Source organism: Rhinoderma darwinii, chromosome 2 (assembly GCF_050947455.1).
Source record: "Rhinoderma darwinii isolate aRhiDar2 chromosome 2, aRhiDar2.hap1, whole genome shotgun sequence".
NCBI lineage: Eukaryota > Metazoa > Chordata > Amphibia > Anura > Rhinodermatidae > Rhinoderma > Rhinoderma darwinii.
This window is the reverse complement of record NC_134688.1, coordinates 459,692,408-459,719,118: the sequence shown is the minus strand read 5'-3', so window position 1 is coordinate 459,719,118 and position 26,711 is coordinate 459,692,408. Positions and strand designations below refer to the sequence as shown.

Here is a 26,711-nt window from a genome sequence, read left to right as displayed (position 1 = left end):
TTAAACCTGGTAAAATCAGCGGAATGCAAATGAGGTCCAAATTTTCCTCACCTTCTGTCAGGAGCCTGAACTTTACTGAATATAGAATAATGTTATTGAACAGCCATGTAATAAGATTTACCGGTGTATTATCCAGCCCAGCTAGAGGAGGAGAAGAAAGCTGCTTGTAAAGGGTTAATCTGCTAGAGGAGGAGACCGCTACTTGTAAAGGGTTAATCTGCTAGAGGAGGAGACCCCTACTTGTAAAGGGTTAATCTGCTAGAGGAGGAGACCGCTACTTGTAAAGGGTTAATCTGCTAGAGGAGGAGACCGCTACTTGTAAAGGGTTAATCTGCTAGAGGAGGAGACAGCTACTTGTAAAGGGTTAATCTGCTAGAGGAGGAGACCGCTACTTGTAAAGGGTTAATCTGCTAGAGGAGGAAACAGCTATTTGTAAAGGGTTAATCTGCTAGAGGAGGAGACCGCTACTTGTAAAGGGTTAATCTGCTAGAGGAGAAGACAGCTACTTGTAAAGGGTTAATCTGCTAGAGGAGGAGACAGCTACTTGTAAAGGGTTAATCTGCTAGAGGAGACCGCTACTTGTAAAGGGTTAATCTAAGTCCCTCACTCCATTCACACAGAGCCAGTAGCAGCCACACATTGAGGAGAAAGCTGTGACTGGATTTATCTTTGCTGCTTTCTCCTCCATAATACACAGGAATCCATCTTACATTGCTGCGAATACAAAAATATTGTGCATGAAGTAAGAGATCTTCACCTGCTGCACACTCAGTCTCCCCCTCACATTGGTATCTCCCAGCTGCTGAAAAGCAGGAAGTCTCTCACAGCAGTCAGACTTTGATTGGATACTTCAGCTGAAGTCGTCTCCCAGGGCCTTCATCAATAAATTAAAGGGGAATTATTTAAATTTTCCTAATTATATATATGTGAGAAAGGTTTTATATTTTGGTCTTCTATTACTTCATGAGGTTTCCCAGGAGGTAGCAGGTCCTCTTTAATAATAGGCATAATAAAATCATACAGCATATCCGCCCCGGTCGCTGCAGGGAATTCTGGTCGGAAAAAAAAAAATATCAAACTGTGGTGCAATTTTTCAGCCGGAATGTTGCAGAAAACTGCATGTGAAAAAAAAAAAAGTTTCATACTTACCCCTAGCCCTCACGACGCGTCTCTCTGCAGCCAGGCCTCGTGGGATAACATTTCATCCCATGTGACCGCTGCAGCTGATTGGCTGCAGCAGTCACATGGGATGAAGCGTCATCCCAGAAGCTGGGTAAGTATAAGATTTTTTTATGGGTTGCCATTTTTGCAATGGAATCGCAGCACCTGCTTTTTGTTGCGGGCTTTACCTCCCCATTGAATTCAATGGGGAAAACCTCAAAAAAAAAAAAACGCACCGCAGGTGAATTTCTGAGCGTTTTCTCCACTTATTTACGCAGCGTGTGGATGAGATTCATTCAATCTCATCCATTTTGCTGCTACTGTATTATGATGCGGATTTGGCGCAACCGCAGTATTTACGCTACGTGTGAACCCGGCCTAATAATTATCGAAATAGGGTGCAAGAGAATATCACTGCTACAATAGACCAAAATAACATAATACTGACCTGTTCGGCCCAGGCAGCCATCACTGTAGCTGTCACCCCGCACCTGGGCATTGGATACGGCATTTATCCTGTCAGGACAAGAACAAGTGGATTACAGAAAATCATTCCAAGACGTTGGTGTGAGCAAAAACTTACTTAACCGGATTGTTGCCTGTGGCAAAACATATTTCACACATGATTCACTGCCGGAACTAAGCGGCTGTAATAAATAAAGTTGAGGTTGGAATGGAAACTGAAAGGCGTATGGATACAATAAATAAATGTAAACTCATTGTTTAGTGTGAGGCGAGACCACATGTAGGCCAATGTTGGGCTGAAAACCACCACAGCATACGGTTTTACCACGATTTTGCAGGTAAAACACCTGAAACAACAGCAAAAACCATGCAGCCAAAAACTCGCAACACAGCAATGCAGCACCAAATTACGCCAAAACCGCAAGCGGTCGCATTTTTATTTTAAGCTTTTTTCTCTTGCATATGCTAGAACATTATGGATTGGTGGGGAAACCACATCTGGGACTGGTTCCAAACCCAAGAATAAAGGGGTCAAGGTTTCTTTGGCTTTTTTATTGCACAGGTCACACGCCATGCTAGAATTTCAACCTTCATTCAGGTAAATGGGGCCGTGTTGAAGTTCCCTTTACAGCCGGTGGCCAGGAGCACCACTCTGCAGGGAAACACTATGCACTGTGGCCCCTTTATTCTGAGAATTGGGTAGTCGGACCCCCACCAATCACAAAGGGATGGTATAACCTAGAGTAATGCCTCGACTTACCATGGTGGGAAAATCCCTGAAATTACAAGTCCCCCAGTTACACGCTTATTGTGTGGGCTTTATGCAGATTGGACCCCCACCACGGTCGGCAGTTATTTGCAGAATAACTTCTACAGGAGTATAAAAGAAGCCTTTGAGCCCCTGACTACAGACAATCAGTGTGCGGGACTATAGTCCTATCCTGGTGTGCAAATCCAATAATACAGAATTCAGTAGTTGGAGACCCAATAAAAGGAGTCTGCAGGTGTGGGGGGGAAGGGGGATCTGCAGCTGCAGCGATATTGGATTCCTGCATTTCAGCATGCCTGATCCTTTCTTTCTAAGCATTGTCAGAGGTGTGTGGCAGTGGCCTATACCCCTGTCCCTACTGATATAAGTGTGTACGGGGAGCGGAGACACAGTTGTCGGCCAATCAAGTGCTCGACTAACAGACACTTCATGTGTATGGCCGGCTCAAAGGGGCAGTCTCATGACAACAACCTCTTTAGCAGATTAAAGCCAGCCTGGAGATCAGATGATCGCCGCAGGTCCGTCGTACAGTTGTTATTGACAGGTGAAGCTACGACTGACCATCTATTCAAAAGAACGTCTTTGTAGTTCAATATTCATAGGGAGAGTCCCTGAGCCCAGGATCCCCATGACGTACATATGCCCAAATTGGATACGTGGAAAGGCGTTGTCGAGATGATACAACCACGAAGTGTAAAAAGCACGACTCATTTATCTGGTTCATGCAGAGACTATTTCCAACAAATCCGCATTCCATGAATCGTTACTGAATAATCTGCTCCGTCAATAACAAAATATCAGGGCCCTGCTGGTAAAGGCCACCTAAATAAGATCTGCAGGGAAATGCAAGGTCATTACCATTAACAGAAACGGAAGACAAAGAAAAAAACGTCACACTTCAGATTATTAGAGTTCATTTAATGTTGACATTTCCAGTCACTGTACAAGAGTTTATCCAGTGACTTCCAGCATTTCTGTTAATTGCATGCTATAATTCACAGTTCAAAGATCCTCCACCGACCATAAAGCCCGACTCCAGTCACACGCAGAACCTTCCGATAAGTCGAGCGCTCTAAAGGCCCTTTCACGCGTCCAATGATCGAGCAAACGGTCGATCATTGGCTGATCGTATCATTTATACATCATAAAACATTATCTTTCTCGGCAGCAAATCTCCCCGACGTGATAGAAATGTAAGGGGACGAGCGACCGTAGTGATGATCGCTCGTCCCCATACATAGCTGCTTGTGGGAGGAGCGAACGAGCGCCGATCATTGATTTGTCTCGTTGATTGGCGCTCTTTTAGTCGGGCCATGTAAGAGGACCCTGACTCCACCCCTGCCATCTCAAGAGCCTGAGGTACGGGGTCTTGTTTTCCAATGCCCTTACAATGGAGATCAACAGGATTTCTAGGGCAAATAAAAAATGGACTTAACCCCTTCCCGACTACTCAGTGTCTTTCGACGGCAGGTGGTGCATGTCCCGAGTCTACAGTAACGTCTTTTGACGTCGCTGTAAAAAAGGGTTATGAGCGCTACCGTGAGCGCTCGTGCTCTAAGAAGGAGCTGTTACTAACATCTCCTGTATTTAGAGCAGCCTCCTGAATATGGCTGGGATCGGAGGAACTTCCGATCACAGCCGTTTAACCATTTGATCGCCACAGTCCACGAGCGCAGCATGATCAAATGGGACTTGTCACTTGTAGTCAGTCCTAGGGACCTAGAAAGGGCCCCAGGGCTGTCTGTTCTGTAAGGGTTCTCTTAATGAGTGCCATGATTGGTTATGTATGGGTACGAGCGATCGCTACAACTTTAGTTCGTCCCCATACATTTCTATGATGTCGGCAGCACGGCTCGCTGTTTACACAGCGAGATGTGCTGCCGACAACGATAATATTTACAGCTGCATAAACGAAACGATCAGCCGATGAACGAACGTTTGCTATGTGTTGCCCTAACAGCAGCCTGTGTCATAGTGACAGAGTATAATATATTAGTATACAGGAGTAAGATAAACATAAGATAAAATAAAAGTGTTACTAAGTTATACATAAAAACAAATAAAATCGACATATATTAGGTATCTACACGACCGTAATAACATGAAGAATTAATCTAATGGGTTAACGTGAATAGTAAGCAAGATAAAAAATAAATTGCTTTTTTCTATATTCACGCCGCAAAAGATAAATTACATAATGGTAATGTATTTTGACCCCCAAACCGTGCAGGAAAAAAATAACAATTTCCCTTGCATAAAACAAGGCCTGATACAGCCACGTCACTTAAAAAAAAACAAGTTCTAGCGGCTAAAAGGCAAAAACAAAAAAAAATAGCTGGTGATAAAAGCCTTTTCAGACCTGGTTATTAAGGGGTTAAACTGTCAAATGTCGTGACCATATTCAGGAATCAGAATAAGTCACTAATACCAGGAGAAAAGCAGACTGGAGAATGCGTAGATCAATTTTCACAAATCAGAGCGCTCCAGAAGCTCTGAGCAGTCTCGACCAGTGGTCGGCAGCCTGTGGCACCCATGCCACAGCTGGAACGCGGGGCCTCGGTCGACGGCATGCTCCCCTTTCCCGGTGTCCAGGGCCATTGTATGCTGCGGCGCTGAATGCAGGGGGAGAGAGTGGAGCGCCACTTCCTTAGGACAGCAGAGCGGCGCTTCAGTTTGTGTTTCTCAGTGCTGAACACTGGGTGGCGCGGTGTTGTGTGCTCGCCGCTCTTTCTCCTGGCGTTCAGCACTGACAAGCGTATAATGAAGTGCCGCTCTCTGTCCTGGTGATCAGCGCCGGCGCCATCACTGGTCCCTGTAAAAGTTAAGTTAAAGTCACTCTAGAAATCAATGCCACAGTGACAAGGATTTTAAGCTTCTTTCCCCTTATCGGCACCTTCATGCAACTTTGCATCAAAGCATAACGTTGTGTAAAAAAAACACATAATTATTAATGTTTGCGACTAAAAGTCTGACTCAAGCTGAACCTAGGGGGCCGTAAAAAAAAACAAAAAACTCGACTGTAAAAAAATCTCCGTAATTGCGGACCGTAATACGGTCTGCAATTACAGACGTGTTCGGTTCTATCGGGCACAGACACCTTTCCGTATCGCTACGGGAATTATGGAGCATGTCCTACTTTTCGTATTGGGAGAACGGACCGAAAATGCGGGCTGCGGCCGTTGGCGGCCGGCCGTGCCCGCAAACACGGGCCGTGTGCATGAGGCCTAATCTCATAATCACCAAAACTGAAGATACCCAAAAATATTTGTGATCCAGTTGCTGTCATGGAGTCAACAAACAGCCTGCTTAGAGGCAGGGGGAGGGGGATTAGGCGTGTAACTGCTCATTTTCTTACCCATGACTCCCCTAAATATGAGAGCACGTATCCTTTCTGATTGGTAAGAGGGGTGAAGTTCCTGTATACCCTCTTCCGGGTCACTGGAGGCTGTACAGGTGGAGATAGGACAGTCCCAGGCTGTGATCTTTCTTCCCCTCCAAGTTGCAGCTTCCCCTCCCTCCTCCCCTCCCCAGACACAGAACCAGTAAAACTTTTCATGCTTTTCTTAAACTTCAAATAAATGCTTCTCCCAGAACACTGCACCTAGATAGCCATCTCCCTGGTATCATGTAAAAGCCAAGATTCTGGGCTTTAACCATTTCATGACTAAGGGTCATTGATGCCCCTGTGTCCAGGTCAAATTTTCCATTTTTGATCTGCACTTCTTCAAACGATAATATCTTTACAACCGCTTTGAATATGACAACTATTTTTACTTCGTTTTTTTTTTTTTTTTACAAGACTTATGAGGCTTTCATTTTCTAGATTAGTTTAAATAATTCCATGTTTTTCATTTTAACTGAGCAGACAAATCACTACAAATGTGAAAAAAAACACTTTTTTATAATTAACCCCTTAGCGCACCAGGACGTACCGGTACGTCCTGCATTGAAGTGCTTTAAGGCACAGGGACGTACCGGTGCGTCCTGGCTAAAAACTGTCACCCTGTCAAAGGACAAGGTGACAGAACTGTGCCGTCAACTGTTTATGACAGTTGATCGGCACAGTAAGACGGCAGGGGACCATTCACAGCGGTCTCCTGCCGGCGATCGCTGTGATTGGTCAGTCAAAGCAGACTGACCAATCACAGCTCTATGACGTGTGTATGTGATGACGCTGGCTCAGAAGCTGAGCCAGCGTTATCACCGCCGGGAATCAGCTGCCCGACGCCCCTCTGCAACGGCCAGGACCGGAGCTAGGCTCCGATCCGGCCGATTAACCCCTTCGATGCATCGATAAACGTGATCGATGCATCGAAGTGGCTTGTAGCCCTGTCGGCAACCACGATGGTTGCCACGGGCGCGGGTGTCAGCTGTTTGTCACAGCTGACATCGTGCCCTAACGGCCAGGACCGGAGCAAGGCTCCGATCCGGCCGATTAACCCCTTAGATGCAGCTATCGCTGCATCTAAGTGATTAGATCGTACCCTATGGTTGCTAATAACAACCATCGGCACCCGCGAGTGTTCTGATGGTTGCTATGGCAACCATAGCCTAACAATCGCTTCCTAGTACGGAAGCCTATTAGGCCCCGCCGGGAGGCGAAGCCTAATAGGCTTGCTGTCAGTGAATAGCTGACAGCTCTAATACACTGCACTATGTAGGTAGTGCAGTGTATTAGAATAGCGATCAGGGCTTCATGCCTTCAAGTTCCCTAGTGGGACAAAAGTAAAAGTTAAAACAAGTTAATAAAAATGTTGTAAAAAAGTAAAAAAAAAATAAGTTTCATGTTAAAAAACACTATAACAGCCTTTTTTCCTATAATAAGTCTTTTATTATAGGAAAAACCAAAAAACATAAATAAAAGTACACATATGTGGTATCCCCGCGTCCGTAACGACCCAAACTATAAAAATATCACGCTATTTTACCCGTACGGTGAACACCGTAAAAAAATTAAATAAAAAACTATTCCAGAATCGCTTTTTGTTAGTCACTACCCCTTGCAAAACAGAATAAAAAAAGGGATCTAAAAATTGCATGTACCCCAAAATTATACCATTAAAAAACGCAGCCCGTCCCGCAAAAAACAAGCCCTCCCGCAGCTTTTTTGACGGAAAAATAAAAATGTTATGGCTCTCAGAATCTGGTGACACCAAAAATAAATTATTTGAAACAAAAGTGATTTTATCGTGCAGACGCTGCAAAACTTAAGAAAAACTATATATATATATATGGTATCGCCGTAATCATACCGACCCGCAGAATAACGTAAAATTGTCATTCATAGCGCATGGCGAACGCCGTAAAAAAAATAATAATAAAAATCATCAGAATTGCAGGTTTTTGGTCACCTTGCTTGCCAAAAAAATTTAATACAAAGTGATCAAAAAATCGCATGTACCCCAAAATGGTGCCAATGAGATCTACAGATTGTCCCGCAACAAATAAGCCCTCACCCAGCTCCAGGGAAAAAAAATAAAGACGTTTTGGCTCTCAGAATATGGCGATGCAAAATGTGCAGAGTGTCCAAAAGCGGATAATATCGGGCGCCATTTATCAGTGCAACACCGGCCACGTCTGCGGATTATTATTTATTTACCGCATTATTATACTCTCTTATTATACCCCTGATGTTCTCCACACAGCTTACATATGCCCCCACATCATAAACTGAAATACCAGCAATACCCCAAACAAAACAACTAGCGAGCAAAATCCACGCTCCAAAAGCCAAATGGTGCGCCCTGCAGCGTGCCCAAGCAGCAGTGTACGTCCACATATATGGCATCGCCATACCCGGGAGAACCCGCTTAACAGTTTGAGGTATTTGTCTTCAGTGGCACGAACTGGGCACAAAATATTGTGCACTAAAATGGCACATACCTGTGGAAATTTGCAATTTTCACTTTGCACCATCCACTGAGCATTCATTTCTAATAGAAAAAAAAAAACCTGTGTGGTCAAAATGCTCACTACACCCGTTAATAAAATGCCTTCAGGGGTGCAGTTTCCAAAATGGGGGTCACTACTTGGGGGTTTGTTTTACTATTTGACCCCAGAGCCCTGCCGTTGTGGGCTAATGCTGCGAAAATCACCAAAATTGGTCTCACATGCGCCTTTCACTCCTAAGCCGTCATATGTCCAGGCAAATGATAAATGCCTTGAGGGGTGTAGTTTACCAAATGGGGTCACTTTTGCCGGGTTTGCAGTATTTTGGCCCCTCAGTGGCTTTTCAAATGTGACATGGGGCCGCAAACCATTCCAGCAAAACTTGAGCTCCAAAAGTCAAATGGCGATCCGTCCTTTCTAACTTCCGCCATGTGTCCAAACAGCAGTTTATTACCACATATGGGGTATTGCTGTGCTCAGAAGAGTTTGCTTTACAAATATTGGGGTGTGTTTTCTCCTTTATCTGTTGTAAAAATGAAAAAATCTGAGCTAAAACGACATTTTATTAGAAAAAATTTAGATTTTCAATTTCACGGCATAATTCCCATAGATTCAGCAAAAACCGTGTAGGGTCCAAATGCTAACTATACCCCAAGAAAAATTCCTTGAGGGGTGTAGTTTCCAAAATGGGGTCACTTTGGGGGGGGGGGGTTCCACTGTTATGATCCCTCCAGGGCTCTGCAGCAAACACGACATGGCACCGAAAACCATTCCAGCAAAATCTGCGCTCCAAAATCCAAATGGCCCTCGTTCCCTTCTGAGCCCCGCTGTGGGTCCAAACAGCAGTTTATTACCACATATGGGGTATTGCTGTGCTCAGAAGAGTTTGCTTTACAAATATTGGGGTGTTTTTTCTCCTTTATCTGTTGTAAAAATGAAAAAATCTGAGCTAAAACTACATTTTATTAGAAAAAATTTAGATTTTCAATTTCACGGCATAATTCCCATAGATTCAGCAAAAACCGTCTAGGGTCAAAATGCTAACTATACCCCAAGAAAAATTCCTTGAGGGGTGTAGTTTCCAAAATGGGGTCACTTTTGGGGAGTTTCCACTGTTATGGTCCCTTCAGGGCTTTGCAAACACGGCATGGCACCGAAAACCATTCCAGCAAAATCTGCGCTCCAAAATCCAAATGGCCCTCCTTCCCTTCTGAGCCCCGCTGTGGGTCCAAACAGCAGTTTATTACCACATATGGGGTATTGCCGTAATCGGGAGACATTGCTTTACAAATGTTGGGGTGCTTTTTCTCCTTTATTCCTTGTAAAATCTAAAACATTGTATGTTTTTCCAGAAAAAAAGTAGATTTTCATTTTCACAGACCAGTTCCAATAAATTTAGCAAAAAATCTGTGGGCTAAAAATGCTAAATATACCTCTTGAAAAAATCCTTGAGGGGTGTAGTTTCCAAAATGGGGTCACTTTTGGGGAGTTTCCACTGTTATGGTCCCTCCAGGGCTTTGCAAACACGACATGGCACCGAAAACCATTCCAGCAAAATCTGCGCTCCAAAATCCAAATGGCCCTAGTTCCCTTCTGAGCCCTGCCGTGGGTCCAAACAGCAGTTTATTACCACATATGGGGTATTGCCGTAATCGGGAGACATTGCTTTACAAATGTTGGGGTGCTTTTTCTCCTTTATTCCTTGTAAAAACGAAAACATCGTATGTTTTTTCAGAAAAAAAGTAGATTTTCATTTTCACAGACAAGTTCCAATAAATTTAGCAAAAAACCTGTGGGCTAAAAATGCTAACTATACACCTAGAAAAATTCCTTCAGGGGTGTAGTTTCCAAAATGGGGTCACTTTTGGGGGGTTTCCGTTGTTTTGGCACCACAAGACCTCTTCAAACCTGACATGGTGCCTAAAATATATTCTAATAAAATAGAGGCCCCAAAATCCACCAGGTGCTCCTTTGCTTCTGAGGCCGGTGTTTCGGTCCTTTACCGCACTAGGACCACATGTGGGATATTTCTAAAAATTGCAGAATCTGGGCAATAAATATTGAGTTACATTTCTCGGGTAAAACCTTCTGTGTTACAGAAAAAACTGTATTACAAATGAATTTAGTAAAAAAAAATTGAAATTTGTAAATTTCACCTCTACTTTGCTTTATTTCTTGTGAAATGCCTAAAGGGTTCAAATAATTTCTGAATGCTGTTTTGAGTACTTTAAGGTGTGCAGTTTTTAAAATGGGGTGTTTTATAGGGGGTTTCTAATATATAAGGCCCTCAAAGCCACTTCAGAACTGAACTGGTCCCTGAAAAAATAGCCTTTTGAAATTTTCTTGAAAATATGATAAATTGCTGCTAAAGTTCTAAGCCTTGTAACGTCCTAGAAAAATAAAAGCACGTTCAAAAAACAATGCAAACATAAAGTAGACATATAGGAAATGTTAACTAGTAACTATTTTGTGTGGTATAACTATCTGTTTTACAAGCAGATACATTACAATTTAGAAAAATGCAGATTTTTGCAAATTTTCTCTAAATTTTGGTGTTTTTTACAAATAAATATTGAATTTAACGACAAAATTTTTTCAGTATCATAAAGTCCAATGTGTCACGAGAAAACAATCTCAGAATCGCTTGGCTAGGTAAAAGCATTCCGGAGTTATTACAACATAAAGTAACACATGTCAGATTTGAAAAAATAGGCTGTGTCCTTAAGGCCAAAACAGGCTGTGTCCTTAAGGGGTTAAATATATATACACACACACGCACGCTGGTGCAGGTCTGTAACAATTACTCTTTTTCTCTCTCCGTCACCCTGGATCGCTGTGAGGGGAGAGTGAAGGAGGCTATAGTCACACGACGTAAAAAAAGGCAGATGAAAACGGATCCACCGTCAGTTTTTCATGGCTGTTTTACATCAGTTTGTCCCAAAATTTGAACCCATTTCCCGGTCGTCTGACCGAGTTTACCTGCCATTTTCCATCAGTTTTTCATGGCCGTTTAAAATGTTTTTATTTGTTAGGGTGTTTTTTGTCCCAACCCCTGAAAACACTGCAGTGCCCATGTAGATAGTGCCGCAATACCCGGGTAGATAGTGCCACAGAGCCCACATAGTGCCCACTGTAGATAATGCCACAATGCTGCAGTTCCCACTGTAGATAGTGCCGCACATAGTGCCACAGTTCCCACTGTAGATAGCGTGACACCCCCTGTATATAGCACCACACCCCCTGTATATAGCACCACACCCACTGTATATAGTGCCACTCCCTGTAGATAGCACCAGCCCCCCCTGTAGATAGCTCCAGCCGCCCCCCCTGTAGATAGCACCAACCCCCCCTGTAGATAGCACCAACCCCCCCTGTAGATAGCACCAACCCCCCCCTGTAGATAGCACCAACCCCCCCCCCCCTGTAGATAGCACCAACCCCCCCTTGTAGATAGCACCAACCCCCCCTTGTAGATAGCACCAACCCCCCCCTGTAGATAGCACCAACCCCCCCCCCTGTAGATAGCACCAACCCCCCCCCCCTGTAGATAGCACCAACCCCCCACCCCTGTAGATAGCACCAACCCCACCCCCTGTAGATAGCACCAACCCCCCCCCTGTAGATAGCACCAGCCCCCCTGCAGATAGCACCCAGCCCCCCTGTAGATAGCACCCAGCCCCCCCTGTAGATAGCACCCCGCCCCCCTGTAGATAGCACCCCGCCCCCCTGTAGATAGCACCCCGCCCCCCTGTAGATAGCACCCAGCCCCCCTGTAGACAGCACCCAGCCCCCCTGTAGACAGCACCCAGCCCCCCTGTAGACAGCACCCAGCCCCCCTGTAGACAGCACCCAGCCCCCCCTGTACCTGTAGACAGCACCCAGCCCCCCTGTAGATAGCACCCAGCCCCCCTGTAGATAGCACCCAGCCCCCCTGTAGATAGCACCCAGCCCCCCTGTAGATAGCACCCAGCCCCCCTGTAGACAGCACCCAGCCCCCCTGTAGACAGCACCCAGCCCCCCTGTAGATAGCACCCAGCCCCCCTGTAGACAGCACCCAGCCCCCCTGTAGATAGCACCCAGCCCCCCCTGTAGACAGCACCAGCCCCCCCCTGTAGACAGCACTAGCCCCCCTGTAGATAGCACCCAGCCCCCCTGTAGATAGCACCAGCCACCCTGCAGATAGCACCCAGCCCCCCTGCAGATAGCACCCAGCCCCCCTGCAGATAGCACCCAGCCCCCCTGTAGATAGCACCCAGCCCCCCTGTAGATAGCACCCAGCCCCCCTGTAGATAGCACCCAGCCCCCCTGTAGACAGCACCCAGCCCCTCTTCCCCCCGTAGATAGTGCCATCTAAGCTCCCTCTTGGAGCGGAATCCCCGGTAAGAGCGCTCTGGCCAGGGATTCCGATGCTAGAGGGAGCCCCTGACGTCACAGTCCATATATTATAAATTATAGTTACTTCTTTTTCCACTGAGTATAACATCAACTTACATAAAGAATGCAACCGTAGAGAAGACCCCACACGTGTGAAAAGCATGATTCAGGTCCTCCTGTTTAGGATACACCACCGCAGCATCGATCAGAATCCACCACCCTGAGAAAAACTGAACCAGAGACATAGTAAACATCCTCATTATCAGACGCGATTTCCCTGATAAACAACCACTGTATGCCCATTATATCCCATTGTAAGAAAACGTACACTACGAGACTCCCTCTTATTAAAAGATGTAGTCGACTATGCTTTTAAAATACATGCTAGCCAACTGTATGCCAAAAGGACAATTTGGAAATATGTTGGGCCCATTATACCCAGTGGGCACGTTCATACTATTTTTTTGAAGCATTTTTCCAGAAGACACACTGAACGACTGTCACCTCTCCCGACATGTCGGTTTTACCAAATAATTGTATTCCCCAAGGAATTACAATTCTGGGGTATCTTTTTAGAACACTATGTTGTGCCGTTCCTCTGTTATTCCTCCTGGCAATTAATGAATCAATTAACAACTGGGTGTTACCAGTTGGGGGTGTGTCCCTACACCGACTGACACTGTCCAATCAGTGCTGACAGAGTGAGACTGTGTAGGGACACGCCACTTTGACAAGAGGAAGGGTAACACCCAGTTGTCAATTTATTCATAAACTTCGAGTAGGAATAACAGAGGAACGGCACAACGCAGAATTCTAAGAAAAGATGTTCCAGAATTGTTATTTCATAGGGAATACAAGTATTTACTTGAATGGACATGTCAGGAGAGGGAACAGCTCCTCCTTAAAGGCCAAAGAATAGCCAGGAAGTGTTGTCACATGGACACAAAGTAGCTACGGACATTGAAACTGTAAATTCAAGTATTAATAACTCGACAAAAAGTAGTAACACTTCTTTTTGCCGTTTTAATGTGCGCAGTAGAGCAACGCTTCAGGTACTTCCCTTTTTATGTGAACTTTATCTAATGATCTATTGAAAAACCCAACATCCCCATATAATTGGCGGTAATAATGAGAACAGAGAAAGGGAACCATTTTTTCCTCACAGAACCCACAGGGTGCTGAACACAAAGCGCCCACCCCACGAGCCCCGCTATTTTATCTCCCGCACCTTACGCATGGAAAGAAGACAAATGTGGACAATTAATAGGGTTTCTGGTTTTAGATCTACATAGACGCTTCATCATTGCAAAATGAAAACATACACGAATTCTAATAAGCTTTATGCTTTAATGCCTCTTTCAAGATCACTGCATGCTATCACTGAATGGAAACATACTTGTTCATATCTAGAAGCTGAAAGGCTATATCCACCCGACAAAGGCGCTCGGCCTCATTACAAGAGAGGGCTCGGGTACGCTGTCTAAGTTAGATAGCAGTCCGCCGTCTGTGATTACAAATTCTTGAAGACAATGCATATCAGAAGGCAGAACAACTGGAAAAACCCCTTTCAAGAAGCGAAACAAAATACAGAAATAATTGAAATGACCTGATAATACAAGTCCCTGATGAGACAGCCCGCGGTGGCGGTCAATTAAAAGTCGCGGCCAGCCAAATATTTGTCCTGCAGCCTAAACTATTTATAGAAAAATGAATAGGTCTGTACAGGGTTTTCAGCTTCTGTATGTAAACAAGATTCCATTCACAGACAGCAAGCATAGATCTTGGCAATGGTGAGGAATTGAAACACAGAGTATATTAGGCCAAGTTCATACTTGTGTTGTAAAATCCATTATGATGGTCCCTTTTTAGATCAGAATAAGCGCCTGTTCACATCTGCGTCGGGCTTCTGTTCATGGGTTCCGTTAGACTTTTCCGTCGGAGGAACCGAAGAACGGAAAGACAAACAGAAATCTTAGTTTGCATTACCATTGATTTTAATGGTAATGCTTCCGTTGCAATTGGTTTCCGTTCTGTAAGGTTTAATTATTTTTTTTGCGGAAACAACAGCGCAGTCGACTATGCTATTGTTTGCGCAAATAAAACGGAAGCCTTGCGAAACGGAAGCATTAGCTATGGTTTCCCTTTGGCTTTCCGTTCATCGGTTCTTCTGATGGAAAGGTCTAACGGAACCCATGAATGATGCCCAACGCTGATGTGAACAGGCCCTAAAGGATAAAAACGGATCAGTTAAAAATCCCATTGAAATGAATGAGATTTTTCATTGCATCAGTTATGTTAGTCATATGTTTTCTTTAACGTAGCGTGCGGGACTTTTACTCCGTTCAAGAAAAAAAAAAACAGATTGAAACCAATGATAAAAAAATAACTCAATGTAAAACAGATAAAAACGGATTATATAACGCAAGTGTGAACTTAAACTTAGAAAATTACACAACTTTTTATTATACTTTTTATATTTTGATTTTGATTTACAAAAAACTGGAAAACCCCTTTAATGATTCTCCCTACTGGAGAAGTCAATTATTGTCAATTATTATCATCGGAAAGGCACAAGAGTCACATCCATCCCCAAGACGGAAAAAGCACAGGTATTATTTTGATTATTCTTTGCCTCGGGAGTAACTTTAGAGACATCAATCAGATTAAAACAATAGGGAGAAGTGAGCAGGAAACGCAAACCGCGATGTAAGATCACGTAGGAAGTTACCAGGCTGTTTGGAATTCAACCCCTTCCCGACCGGCCCGCTGTCTTGACGGCGGGCGGTGCAGGTCCCGAGTCTATAGCTGTAGAAAAGAGTTATGAGCGTAATAATGTGAGCGCTCATGCTCTAAGAAGGAACTGTTACTAACTAACATCTCCTGTACTTAGAGAAGCCTCCTGAATATGGCTGGGATCAGAGGAACCTCCGATCTGGGCTGTTTAACCCCTTGATAGCCGCAGTCCATGACTGCGGCATGATCAAAGGGGACTCCTCTCTTCGATGGCGTCACTGAAGACTGGGGGAACCCTCTGCAGTCAGCTCTGGAGACCTAGGAAGGACCCCAGGGCTGTCTGTTCAGTTTGCCTACTGTTAGGGCACATTATGTCATAGTGACACCGTGTAATATATTAGAGTATACTAATACATCATAAGTAAAAGATGAAAGTTGTTAAAAAGTTATCCCTTCATGGGATAAAAAAAATAATAATTATGGCTGCTGAAAGGCAGGGAGGCAAAAACAAAAATGTTTTGCTGGTCATTAAGGGGATATGAGGACATATGGATATTAAGGAGTGGGTTCCCCCAGTCAGGACCCCTGTGAGAAGAGAGCTGCTTACAAGCAGAGTCTGGCCATCCACGTATTAATACGAACGACCATATATCTGAATGTGGCAGCAGCAGAAAGGTCAGGCTGGCCGCGGCCGGACTCCATTATAAAGGGATGGTCTATGATAACTTTCCATTGCCCCTATAAACACTGTTTCCCATAGTTGTGTTATAGATGAAGCCTCTACAATCACAAGACATATAACACGTCACCTACCAGAACGCCGGCTACCACGGACGCGATCGTGTTCCTCTTCTCGCCCCAGTCGACGCATTCACATTGCGGCCATCGGAAATTATCCAGGAACCCGGCCATTTCACTCGCTGTCTGTGAGAGGCTGTGTCATTAACTGTAAGAAATAGGAGGTTTATTAGTAACAGAGAACAGCTCGGTCATCGGCTTGTCATCAGGGTTGGACGCCACGTATACGGCGTAATCAAGTTAACCAAACATTTTACCAATAGACCCTTACTAATATCGCCGCAGTGGTCCGTGGGGGACGATGAAACTATCCGCGTGGGGGACGATGAAACTATCCGCGTGGGGGACGATGAAACTATCCGCGTGGGGGACGATGAAACTATCCGCGTGGGGGACGATGAAACTATCCGCGTGGGGGACGATGAAACTATCCGCGTGGGGGACGATGAAACTATCCGCGTGGGGAACGATGAAACTATCCGCGTGGGGGACGATGAAACTATCCGCGTGGGGGACGATGAAACTATCCGCGTGGGGGACGATGAAACTATCCGCGTGGGGGACGATGAAACTATCCGCGTGGGGGACGATGAAACTATCCGCGTGGGGGACGATGAAACTATCCGCGTGGGGGACGATGAAACTATCCGCGTGGGGATGTGAAAGGAGAGTATGTGCCTATTTGTTACTTTTAGCCATATGAAGATTATATAGGGGGTTCTCCAAAAGATCAAAAAACCCATTAAACCCCTTACCGACTTTTGACATCCCGTTAACTAAAAACCATAGTCGGTAGAGGGGAGTATGGAGCGGGCTCGCGGGCCGAACCTGCTCCACACCCAGCGACTGTTAGATTTATGCTACAGCCGACACCTCACTGAAACGGCCGGGATCGGAGACCATTCTGATTCCGACTGTATAACCACGTAGGTGCTGCAGTCAATGGTGACTGTGGCTTATAAGCCGTTAGAAAGAGCGGGGCACCCCCCGTCACTCTATCAGACCCCCTACGACACAATCACCCCCAGATCTGCCTTGTTGGTTCTGCTATTAAGGCCCCATGCACACGAACGTGCTTTTGCGACTGCAATTCCCGCTGAAAACGCACGGGAGAATTGCGGCCCCATTCATTTCTATGGGTCCATGCACACGACCGCGGTTTCCACGGTCCGTGCATGGCCCCGGAGCCTGGACCGCAGAAAGAACGGACACGTCTTATTACGGCCGTGTTCTGCAGTCCAGGCTCATAGAAATGAATGCACGCGGCCATGTGCACGGCCCGCGATTTGCAGGTGGCACGCGGGTGACACTCGGCGGCCGTCCGACCCGAAAATCACGGCCGTGCACATGGCTACGGTCGTGTGCATGAGGCCTAAGTCCTAAATACATAAGTATTGCGGTGTATTGTGCCAGCGATCTAGGGAGACTGAAAAAATGTTTAAATAATTGCTAAATAAACTTTTTAGTAATGTACAAACAAAATTGGAAAAAAAATATTAAACGTAAAAAACAAAAACCCTTTTCCAATGTTTCCCCATAAGGGTATGTTCACACGCACTAATTACGGACGTAAATCGGGCGTTTTTGCCCCGAATTAGGTCCGAAAATAGCGCCTCGATAGCGCTGACAAACATCTGCCCATTGAAAGCAATGGGCAGAAGTTTGTCTGTTCACACGAGGCGTAATTTACGCGCCGCTGTCAAATGACGGCGCGTAAATAGACGCCCGCGTCAAAGAAGTGACCTGTCACTTCTTTGGCCGTAATTGGAGCCGTTATTCATTGACTCCAATGAATAGCAGCGCCAATTATGTCCGTAATCGACGCGGCGTTCAAGCGCCTGCACATGCCGTTACGGCTGAAATTACGGGGATGTTTTCAGGCTGTAACGGACGCTGTCGTGTGAACATACCCCAAATGTAATGTAAAAAATAAGCACGTCCATACGGCGGTGAAAAAAAACCAAAAACGCTGTGTAAACGCGCCAAATAAGCTATCGTTCCTTGTGAAGCGCTTTTTAAAATACAGGCGTTTTTCACGCATGAAATTAGTACTCCCATTGACTATGGGAACATTTGGCGCGTTTTACGTGTCAAAGAATTGACCTGACGCTTCTTTTTTTACACAACGCGTTTTTTTTTTAATACGCTGGTGTAATAAATACGCGTTATATGTACTAACTGTGCGCTTTCCCATTGATTTGAATGGGAAGTTTAATTTAAAAAAAATTCGACGCATGTTTTGGTGCGTAAAACGCGCCAAAATACACATTCAATATTTAACGTGTGAACAGGGCCTAATAGGCATCGCCGCGTCCGTAAAAGTCTGAACTATTACAATATAACATTATTTATCCTGCAGGGTGAACTGCCAAAATTGCCGCTTTTTGATCACCTTAGCGCCCAAAAACAATGAAATAAAAAGTTGTATATACCCCAAAACGGTACCAATAAATCGACATCTCGGCCCGCAATAAACAGCCCTCACACGGCTCCGTCTACACATTTTACTAATAGTTTTTTCTCTGTAAAAGTGGTAAATCAGAACAAAAAAAACGATATATATTTGTTATCGCCGTAAATTGTATTGACCCGCAGAATAAAGTTCTCACCGCACGGAGAAAGATGTAAAAAGAAAACGGTAAAATACAATGTAGGAGTCGCTGTTTTGTTTTTCTTGTTTTTCTCTGGAGTTCATCATATGGCAGATACAATAAATGGCGCCGTTAGAAACGACAACTCTTTTTGTCTATGTAGGCGGAAGAATAAATACGTTATGGCTTTTGTAAGTCGGGGAGGAAAAAAAAACAAAACCTTTTTTTTTTTTTTACAGCTATCGGCATCAGATAAAGTCCATACGGGCAGAATTATGTTGCGGAAAAACCGCAGAATAATAAAGTAGCAGCAAAGTGGATGAGATTTAACCCATACGCTGCGTAAGTGATAAGCGGCAAAAACGCTCAGAAATTGACCTGCGGTGCTGTTTTTTTTAATCCGCAGCACGTCAATTGTAATTGCGGAATCGCTGCTTTTTGGTTGCGGGTTTTCCCCGGTGAATTCAATGGCGAGATAAAACCTGCAACAAACAGCAGATGTTGCATTTATTTGCGGCAGAAAAGCTGCAATTCCGCCGCAAAAATCGCAACTAAAAAAAAATCTTATCCTTACCCAGAATTCTGCGTTTCTTCCTCCAGGCCGGCCTCCTGGGATGACGTTTGATCCCATGTGACCGCTGCAGCCAATCACAGGAGGCCGGCCCGCAGGGCATCGGAGGGACACGTCACCTTGGCTATGTAAATATCAAACTTTTTTTTTTTATCTGCAGTTTTCCGCAGCGGACATTTCAGCCAAAAAACTTCACCACAATTTAGTGCGGTTTTTCGGCCAGAATTCCCTCCGGCGCCCAGGGCGGTTACGTTGTGTACTTTTTTTCAGCATATCCACCCTGTGTGAACGTAGCCTTAAGGTGATAGGGTCCATCAAAACTGGATCCATCAGAAGCCTTGACGTAGATGCTGACAGAGGGAGCACTGCTATAGATAAGGTCGATCCTCTAGGAATATATATATATATATATATATATATGTATATAAAACAATGTTGTATTATAACATAGTAAACGGATAGGACCACACGGCGACTTTGGCAACGACACGGGTCATACAGCCGAAGATCGTTGTGTCACCGTCTCTGCATCGCAGGTAATGAAAGTCAATGTGGTCGCCTGGTGACCTGCGAGTTGCCATGACCACAACTCCACAGTCGTAAGAAACCCAAATCCGCTGAACGCCTTGCGTCTGTGGTGTTACGGTAACTTGCGAGTCGCTGAGCGACCACATTGACTTTCATCACCTTTGGCCGCGCGACCCAGGTCACTGTGTAGCCTAAGGGCTTATTCACACGAACATTGAAGGCGTCCGTGGGATGGCCGTTAAAACAACGGCTGTCACGCGGACGAATGTATTTCAATGCGGCCGTTCACACGCCCGTTGTTCCAATAGACCGCGTGAAGGGTCCGTTGAAAAATAGAACATGTCCTATTTTCTTCCGTTTTCACGGATCCCCATAGACTCAAGTCTATGAGGGATTAGTGGAAACGGGACCCACACAATGAAACTCGGGACATAAAAAACGGCGTTTTTTCTCGTCCGAGTTCCCCCACATTTGTGTGAATAAACTCTAAGTCTGCCAGCTCTGCTCTCTGGTTATGCCGCAGTCCTGTATTGGGAGATCATCAGCAATGTAAGGCCAGAGCTCGACATATGGCGGTTGATAATGGCAGAAGTGCATTCATGTTACACCCAGATCCCCTGTAACACAGGTCTATAGGGGGCAGGATACAACACGTCTACATGTCATGAATCAGCGATTTCACAGTCACAAAGAATTGGATTACGGTAGAATTTGGCGATAATCGTAGAAAGCAATTCATCACCCTCCTCCCCACTTACTACTGTCAGGGATAGCCTATCGCATGCCAGTTTGCACTGCGATCTCGCATTAGATTCACAGCACAACACATCGCATGCAACATGTCGCCGTGGAGGATCGTCTTCCGAGACACACATACAACAGGGAACATTTATGAAGAACTATTGCAGACTGTAGCGTGGCAGTCAGAATGTAGGCTTGCAACCTGCTGATGGTTTCCCAGGGGCTGAGAACTGGCCCTGCAATGGCACATCTGTACGTGCATTCATATAATTGGGAGAGCTCATGGTATATTAACCACAATGACAGGTCAGTTCTGGGCTGATGTGGTACTACAAGCCCCAGCAGTTCCCTCCAACATGCTGCGACTTTTAGTTCCAAAACAGCTGAGACCCCAGGCATGGAGGCGGATGAGTGTTGTAGTTATCGGGCGGCAGTGAAGGGGTGTGTGACTTACCCTCTGCAGTTCAGCCGCTGGGCTCCCACTACAGTACTTTAATATGGGGCAGGATTCTACCAACGATACGTCACGGCGTCGAGGGGCGGTGCTTGCGCTAAACCAATCATCACCAGCATGGATGCGGATTCGCTGCACGCGGCGGCCATGTTGCGAATGGCAAACGTGCCCACGCTTACAGGAAGTATCTTTTTTTTTTTGTCCTAACTTTATTCCTCGTGAACCACAAGTGAAAATGGACAAGATTGGTTTATTTGATCCAGATATATTTGTAGATTCTTTATTAGTGTATTAGTTTAAAAAAACATTAAAAAATAAAACATTTGTTTTCTATAGTCTGCTGTTTAATTCATCAACAGATTTAGCAATAAGACCTGGAAGAGCTCTTATATTACCCAGGTTGGGAGAAGGGAAAGGGGGAGGGTGATTATTTTTTTGGTATGTCAAATCTCACTATTGTTTTGGGCCGAACACTGAGATCTCCTGTAATATATATATATATGTTCAGTACGATGGCCCGCTTGTTCTGGCAAATGGGTTTCAAGACAGCAAAAATTTTAATGGAGTCCTGGCCTAAAGCAGGCAAAAAAAACCTCTGTTTTGCACCAATCCTCTGTTATTCCTCCTACAAATTTATAAATAAATTGACAACTAGGTATTACCATTCCCCTTGTCAAAGAGGCGTGTCCCTATACAGGGTCACTCTGTCAGCCCTGATTGGACATTGTCAAACTGTCTAGAGACACACCCCCATCTGGTAACACCAAGTTGTCAATTTATTCATAAATTTGCAGGAGGACTAACAGAGGGACGGTACAAAGCAAAGTTCTAAGAAAAGATGCTCGAGATTTGTTATTTTATCGGGAATCCAAGTATTTACTAAAACAGGCAGGTCAGGAGAGATGACAGGTCCTCACAGCATTTCCGTAAAAAAAAAAAATCCAACGTGACCTTAAATCCTCTTCTTACAAGTTGTGAGAAATTTCACTTCCTTTATATTTGTTTCTTCTCAGTCTATTTTACAAAAGTGATAACAGGGAATGGCTGCCATTTGTTGAGCACAGCTCTCATTGGGGTTGTCACCCATCTTCCCGAGCTATTTTAGGTGCTCACATGGTCGTTTTTTAGGTCCATGTTCCATCGAGATTTGCCACCCCAAAAACAAATCAAGTAGGTCACACTCAAGGTGCTGCAACTGGCTAGATTGATAAGAGATTATATCAATTTACACAAAACCTGCCGAAATTCCAGAACTGAGAAAGAATAGAATAACCCATAGTCTAGCTCCAACTATGCCCATAATAATAATAATAATAATAATAATAATATAATAAAACTGCAGGATACAAATTAAGATTGACGTACAAAACAATTGGTAGGTCTGAACTGTCCACCTCATGGCCCATAAGGCAAATGATGTGTTCCCCAAAAAAAAAGTTCTCCTGCAGCCCCACAGATTCTGTTGGAAAACAACAGGTATAGCTGAAGGTGCACTTTATGGCTGGGTTCACACGACCATATTATGTCCGTAGTTGGCGGAACGTATTCCGGCCGCAAGTCCCGGACCGCACACAGTGCAGGGAGCCGGGCTCCTAGCATCAAAGTTATGTACGACGCTAGGAGTCCCTGCCTCTCCGTGGAACTACTGTCCCGTACTGAAAACATGATTATAGCACGGGACAGTTGCGGACCGAACATGCTCGTGTGAACCCAGCCTTACCCTCCCCGATCCGTGAGATAAGTGGCGCTAGAAGGGTCTGCATTGACTTATCCCCTCCCCCTTCCTATGGCAGTAAACATGAATGCTCTGCCGATTCAAACATGCACCTTATGGTGAAGATAAGGAGGATAGCGTTCTTTGGCCAACAGCAAGTGAATGTGTATGAGCACCTTAAGGCCGGGTTCGCACGTAGCGTAAGGAGATGCGGCGTGTTCTGTGCGGAGATGCGGCGTGTTCTGTGCGGAGATGCGGCGTGTTCTGTGCGGAGATGCTGCGTGTTCTGTGCGGAGATGCTGCGTGTTCTGAGCGGAGATGCTGCGTGTTCTGAGCGGAGATGCTGCGTGTTCTGCGCTGAGATGCTGCGTGTTCTGCGCGGAGATGCTGCGTGTTCTGCGCGGTGATGCTGCGTGTTCTGTGCTGGAGATGCTGCGTGTTCTGTCCTGGAGATGCTGCGTGTTCTGCGCGGAGATGCTGCGTGTTCTGCGCGGAGATGCTGCGTGTTCTGTGCTGGAGATGCTGCGTGTTCTGTGCTGGAGATGCTGCATGTTCTGTGTTGGAGATGCTGCGTGTTCTGTGCGGAGATGCTGCGTGTTCTGTGCTGGAGATGCTGCGTGTTCTGTGCTGGAGATGCTGCGTGTTCTGTCCTGGAGATGCTGCGTGTTCTGCGCGGAGATGCTGCGTGTTCTGCGCGGAGATGCTGCGTGTTCTGTGCGGAGATGCTGCGTGTTCTGCGCGGTGATGCTGCGTGTTCTGTGCTGGAGATGCTGCGTGTTCTGTCCTGGAGATGCTGCGTGTTCTGTCCTGGAGATGCTGCGTGTTCTGCGCGGAGATGCTGCGTGTTCTGCGCGGAGATGCTGCGTGTTCTGTGCTGGAGATGCTGCGTGTTCTGTGCTGGAGATGCTGCGTGTTCGGTGTTGGAGATGCTGCGTGTTCTGTGCGGAGATGCTGCGTGTTCTGTGCTGGAGATGCTGCGTGTTCTGTGCTGGAGATGCTGCGTGTTCTGTCCTGGAGATGCTGCGTGTTCTGCGCGGAGATGCTGCGTGTTCTGTGTTGGAGATGCTGCGTGTTCTGTGCTGGAGATGCTGCGTGTTCTGTGCTGGAGATGCTGCGTGTTCTGTGCTGGAGATGCTGCGTGTTCTGTGCTGGAGATGCTGCGTGTTCTGTGCTGGAGATGCTGCGTGTTGTGCGGAGATGCTGCGTGTTCTGCGCGGAGATGCTGCGTGTTCTGTGCTGGAGATGCTGCGTGTTCTGTGCGGTGATGCTGCGTGTTCTGTGCTGGAGATGCTGCGTGTTCTGTGCTGGAGATGCTGCGTGTTCTGTGCTGGAGATGCTGCGTGTTCTGTGCTGGAGATGCTGCGTGTTGTGCGGAGATGCTGCGTGTTCTGCGCGGAGATGCTGCGTGTTCTGTGCTGGAGATGCTGCGTGTTCTGTGCTGGAGATGCTGCGTGTTCTGTGCTGGAGATGCTGCGTGTTCTGTGCTGGAGATGCTGCGTGTTCTGTGCTGGAGATGCTGCGTGTTCTGTGCTGGAGATGCTGCGTGTTGTGCGGAGATGCTGCGTGTTCTGCGCGGAGATGCTGCGTGTTCTGTGCTGGAGATGCTGCGTGTTCTGTGCGGTGATGCTGCGTGTTCTGTGCTGGAGATGCTGTGTGTTCTGTGCGGAGATGCTGCGTGTTCTGTGCGGAGATGCTGCGTGTTCTGTGCTGGAGATGCTGTGTGTTCTGTGCGGAGATGCTGTGTGTTCTGTGCGGAGATGCTGCGTGTTCTGCGCGGAGATGCTGCGTGTTCTGTCCTGGAGATGCTGCGTTTTCTGTGCTGGAGATGCTGCGTGTTCTGTGCTGGAGATGCTGCGTGTTCTGTGCGGAGATGCTGCGTGTTCTGCGCGGAGATGCTGCGTGTTCTGTGCTGGAGATGCTGCGTGTTCTGTGCGGTGATGCTGCGTGTTCTGTGCTGGAGATGCTGCGTGTTCTGCGCGGAGATGCTGCGTGTTCTGTGCTGGAGATGCTGCGTGTTCTGTGCGGTGATGCTGCGTGTTCTGTGCTGGAGATGCTGTGTGTTCTGTGCGGAGATGCTGCGTGTTCTGTGCGGAGATGCTGCGTGTTCTGTGCTGGAGATGCTGTGTGTTCTGTGCGGAGATGCTGCGTGTTCTGCGCGGAGATGCTGCGTGTTCTGTCCTGGAGATGCTGCGTTTTCTGTGCTGGAGATGCTGCGTGTTCTGTGCTGGAGATGCTGCGTGTTCTGTGCGGAGATGCTGCGTGTTCTGCGCGGAGATGCTGCGTGTTCTGTGCTGGAGATGCTGCGTGTTCTGTGCGGTGATGCTGCGTGTTCTGTGCTGGAGATGCTGCGTGTTCTGCGCGGAGATGCTGCGTGTTCTGTGCGGTGATGCTGCGTGTTCTGTGCTGGAGATGCTGCGTGTTCTGCGCGGAGATGCTGCGTGTTCTGCGCGGAGATGCTGTGTGTTCTGTGCTGGAGATGCTGCGTGTTCTGTGCGGTGATGCTGCGTGTTCTGTGCTGGAGATGCTGCGTGTTCTGTGCTGGAGATGCTGCGTGTTCTGTGCTGGAGATGCTGCGTGTTCTGTGCTGGAGATGCTGCGTGTTGTGCGGAGATGCTGCGTGTTCTGCGCGGAGATGCTGCGTGTTCTGTGCTGGAGATGCTGCGTGTTCTGTGCTGGAGATGCTGCGTGTTCTGTGCTGGAGATGCTGCGTGTTCTGTGCTGGAGATGCTGCGTGTTCTGTGCTGGAGATGCTGCGTGTTCTGTGCTGGAGATGCTGCGTGTTGTGCGGAGATGCTGCGTGTTCTGCGCGGAGATGCTGCGTGTTCTGTGCTGGAGATGCTGCGTGTTCTGTGCGGTGATGCTGCGTGTTCTGTGCTGGAGATGCTGCGTGTTCTGTGCGGAGATGCTGCGTGTTCTGTGCGGAGATGCTGCGTGTTCTGTGCGGAGATGCTGCGTGTTCTGTGCTGGAGATGCTGTGTGTTCTGTGCGGAGATGCTGTGTGTTCTGTGCGGAGATGCTGCGTGTTCTGCGCGGAGATGCTGCGTGTTCTGTCCTGGAGATGCTGCGTTTTCTGTGCTGGAGATGCTGCGTGTTCTGTGCTGGAGATGCTGCGTGTTCTGTGCGGAGATGCTGCGTGTTCTGCGCGGAGATGCTGCGTGTTCTGTGCTGGAGATGCTGCGTGTTCTGTGCGGTGATGCTGCGTGTTCTGTGCTGGAGATGCTGCGTGTTCTGTGCTGGAGATGCTGCGTGTTCTGTGCTGGAGATGCTGCGTGTTCTGTGCGGTGATGCTGCGTGTTCTGTGCGGTGATGCTGCGTGTTCTGTGCTGGAGATGCTGCGTGTTCTGTGCGGAGATGCTGCGTGTTCTGTGCTGGAGATGCTGTGTGTTCTGTGCGGAGATGCTGTGTGTTCTGTGCGGAGATGCTGTGTGTTCTGCGCGGAGATGCTGCGTGTTCTGTCCTGGAGATGCTGCGTTTTCTGTGCTGGAGATGCTGCGTTTTCTGTGCTGGAGATGCTGCGTTTTCTGTGCTGGAGATGCTGCGTGTTCTGTGCTGGAGATGCTGCGTGTTCTGTGCGGAGATGCTGCGTGTTCTGCGCGGAGATGCTGCGTGTTCTGTGCTGGAGATGCTGCGTGTTCTGCGCGGAGATGCTGCGTGTTCTGTGCTGGAGATGCTGCGTGTTCTGTGCGGTGATGCTGCGTGTTCTGTGCTGGAGATGCTGTGTGTTCTGTGCGGAGATGCTGCGTGTTCTGTGCGGAGATGCTGCGTGTTCTGTGCTGGAGATGCTGTGTGTTCTGTGCGGAGATGCTGCGTGTTCTGCGCGGAGATGCTGCGTGTTCTGTCCTGGAGATGCTGCGTTTTCTGTGCTGGAGATGCTGCGTGTTCTGTGCGGTGATGCTGCGTGTTCTGTGCTGGAGATGCTGCGT

The 26,711-nt window shown here is 46.7% G+C and overlaps 1 protein-coding gene across 1 annotated transcript in view; it reads right to left on the bottom strand.

Moving 5' to 3' along the window:
• The window catches only part of TMEM50B (transmembrane protein 50B), a 29,165-nt gene extending 7,988 nt beyond the window's left edge, over positions 1-21,177 (bottom strand). Inside the window, exons 1-4 of the mRNA XM_075854570.1 lie at positions 21,075-21,177; positions 16,205-16,337; positions 12,776-12,888; positions 1,610-1,677 (exon numbers count right to left, since the gene is read on the bottom strand). Of these exons, the coding sequence (XP_075710685.1) occupies positions 1,610-1,677; positions 12,776-12,888; positions 16,205-16,303 (280 nt within the window). The 5' untranslated portion in view covers positions 16,304-16,337; positions 21,075-21,177. The remainder of the gene's footprint in view (positions 1-1,609; positions 1,678-12,775; positions 12,889-16,204; positions 16,338-21,074) is intronic.
• Between the last annotated feature and the right edge of the window lie 5,534 nt (positions 21,178-26,711).